This window comes from Pinus tabuliformis, chromosome X (genome assembly GCF_031772625.1).
Source record: "Pinus tabuliformis cultivar Carrire ecotype Pingquan chromosome X, CPIR1, whole genome shotgun sequence".
Lineage (NCBI taxonomy): Eukaryota > Viridiplantae > Streptophyta > Pinopsida > Pinales > Pinaceae > Pinus > Pinus tabuliformis.
The window spans coordinates 1,442,370,732-1,442,374,303 of NC_142308.1; the positions used below are offsets into that span (position 1 = coordinate 1,442,370,732).

Below are 3,572 nucleotides of genomic sequence, written 5' to 3' on the forward strand. Positions count from 1 at the left end.
ATGATGGAAGAAAAAACAACTTTACCATTGCTTCCTAGACTTGGCCTTGAGGCCAAGATAACCTTGATGAACTCCAATCTCTTGTCTAGCACATTCATTTAAAGATTTATTTCATCAAGGATTAGTAGGATTTCATCTTTAGCATCATTTCTCTCGAGGATAACTTTCCTATGAAGTGTATTTTTTGCAAGTAAATATCTATGATATGAAGGTATTGATTCTGAAATATTTTCTAGCTTTCCATCTATATAAAACAAAAACAAGAATTTCCATGAGGACATCTGAGTTAGAATGACAATCCCATTCATAAATGACCTCAAACTCTACCTCTTAAATATCATGTTTTATTTTTTATGAGATTTGATTGTGGAACAATATTGCAAGTACTTGAAACTATAAAAATTGTGTGAACACCCTTCAAAACCATGACCTGCACTCCTTTGGCGACTCTTCACATGATAGCAAGCCATAGTTGTCACAGGAAGAAAATCACGGGACAACGATGCATATAAGGGGAGGTTAGTGTGATGAAATCCTAGTATGGGAAAGAGTGGTGGGAAATGAGAATATGTTTTTTAATGAGTAGGGGTTAGAAAACTAAGCAGCTCGATAAAAAACCAATAGTAAAGCTACAAAAATATTCCAGAGATGCAAAATGAAACATGTACCATTGTTAGCAAATGACCTTAACATCTACCTCCTAAATTTCTCATTGTATTTTTGATGAGATTTGTTTGTGGAACAATACTGCAAGGACTTGAATCTATAGAAACAATTTGAACACCTTTGAAAAACATGACCTGCACTTCCTTAGCAACTTTGCACATGATGGAAAGTCATAGTTGTGATAGCACGAAAATGATGGGACAAGGATGGATATGAGAGGAGGTGAGAGCAATGGAATCCTATTATGGGAGAAATTGGTGGACAACGAAAAGATGTTGGTTAATGAGTAGGGGCTAGAAAACTAAGCGACTCAATAAAAAACCAATAGTAAAGCTAGTCAAATAAGGCAGAGATATAAATGAAACATCTATTGTCCTTAGCAAATAAACTGGTGTGGGAAAGTATAGACGTGAGAATATATTTATAGCAACCGGATAGTGAATGGAAGTAAGAGGCCTCCATTTCCATAAGGAAGAGGAATGAGCAAAGCACCATCAAGAAGTCACAAAAGAAGGGATACAACATTATAGATTATTTCAAAGATTAATGAACTTCATTAAACTATAAATAAGCTCATATTATAAAATGGGTGAGGGATGACATGGCATGTTTTCCTTAATCATTACATTGAGTGGGGAAAAAACTCAACACCCGACTTATCCTTTACCTGATAACACCATTGAGAGAGAGAAACATTAAATCTTGCATAACAAGAGTCTTGATTTAAACATATACCCTCTTCATTTGGATTCTCATTATTAATATGTTACCACTCAACATAATTTGAGATTATATGCTATGGTAATTCCTATCGTCTCCCTTCTTAGTTACGTTTTCAAATTAATAAAGTCTAATTTTAGCATTTGTCAATTTACGTTAAAGCACTATTTATTTATAAGAAAGAGATAGATGATGTAAAGCACTTTGAAAAATATATTATTAAATATTAAATTTTTTATTAAAAATATTAATTTATATAAAATAAATAATTTTATATGATATTTTATTTAAAGACTATGACCTAATAAAAGTTTTAGATCACAGTAAAGCTAGGTCATAACAATTTTAGATAATAAAGTAGTGTATAAGATTGTTTTGTTTATGGGAAAAAACATATGTGTTAGAGTATTGATTTGATTATAAAATTTTACAATTTTTTACTTTTAAATTTGAACTTGTAATTTTTAAAAGAAAAATAAACTTTTTCACCCATTATTATCATTAATTTTTTTCTGACCCATCTCATTAAATTATAAAAATTTAAATTAACTGTATTGAATTTAAGTTAATGAAAATTAAATTTGAATATAGCATAACATGTCACTAAGCCATTTTACAAGCGACCTTTTAAAATAATACTTAAAAGCATCTACGATAAATATAGGTTTTTATAACTTATAAAAAAATTGATTAAAATAATAATTTTCAAAGTATTATAGACTCTATATATATATAAAAAGAGAGAGAAGGTAATGTTACCAATACCTATCAATTCTACACCATGTTTAAGTGCTAAGTATAAATTCATTAACATTATGTTGATGATGGCCATAGGTGAAATATTTTGATATTATACTACAAGGAGCCAAGGTAGGATTCAATGGCCAAAGAGTAAGGATGTCATTTTTTTCAGAGCCAGAAGTATCTGGCTGGAGTAATCTCACAGGTGTACGTAAAACCCCTAGAATGAACCATGGTACTTGTGAGGAATTAATCGAGCACGCGCCACACAGCCGTTGGACCAAGCGCCCCGGGTTACTATAACTTACCATAGGGTAATTGTGAACACTTACTCCGAAGTACACCGAGGACAACACTCCTCTATATTTAGACAAATTTACATGAAATGAATGTATGCTTTTGTATTCGAATTACAACATTAAAGTATGGATCTTGGAAGATATGATACAGATAGAAAGCATAAGAGAAATACAAAAAGAAAGAGATTCTGAATCAGATCAAAGTTCATTGTGTGAGTACCAACATTTATATACATATTGGAAGGTTTAGGTGCTATGACCCCGTGTACTCTGTTTTATACTGCGGAAGCAGAAGCTGGTTTAGCGATAAAGGTGGGCGAGTCATCACCAGCCATAATGACAACTACTTTCTCCTGCTTATCATCGGCGCACGAAGACATGATATTCTGCAGTGTCTCAATCTTTTCAACATAACCAACACTTGATTCACTACTAAGCGCCCATCTGTTATCTTCTTCTGAATTAGAACCACAATAGTCCTTCACGTGCGAGACAACCAGAATGATCAGAGCAAAAGCTATCAATGCGATTAGAAAACTCACTCCACCCAACAGAAATGGAACTGGCGAGCTCCATAGAGAAGCTGCGCTCGTATTATAATGCACAGTAATATTCCTCATAGTGTTATGTCGACCACAACCTCGCTACTTCCAGAGGATTTTGATTGCAGATATTTCAGAGAGGCATACCCACATTTATATCCATATGGGCCTGTGACCAATATTAGCTGTAACACTATGGAACACTATGAAAACTCTGATGGCATCGGAATATAATATTAGAAGGGAACACAATGTTTCCATCCAATGGTCCACTTTAATAAAATAATGATATGTGATGTGCACACAATATATTCTTGAGATCTGCCACTTTTGCTTGACACAAACCAGTAGGCCAATCCATTTTCGACTTTAAAAAGTTATAGGTGACTAAGGTACTTAGCAAAACTGTTACGTCCATTATATGGTGCTTATTTTACTTTATCTCATCAGAGATACAGATCTCCACTTCAGAAAAATATTTTTCATTTGTCCTACAAAGTTATCACAATGATACATGTCACATTCTGCTCCGCATTATTGTATTTTCTTGGGTTGGCCGGTTAAAAACAAACCATACTGGTATAATCTTATTATATGTTATGAT

General features: G+C 33.1%; 1 protein-coding gene across 1 annotated transcript; it reads right to left on the minus strand.

Moving 5' to 3' along the window:
- Positions 1–2,701: 2,701 nt before the first annotated feature.
- On the minus strand, positions 2,702–3,046 carry LOC149145449 (protein GLUTAMINE DUMPER 4-like). Its single transcript, XM_089452457.1, has one exon. The coding sequence runs from the start codon at positions 3,044–3,046 to the stop codon at positions 2,702–2,704; it is 345 nt and encodes a 114-aa protein (XP_089308583.1).
- Between the last annotated feature and the right edge of the window lie 526 nt (positions 3,047–3,572).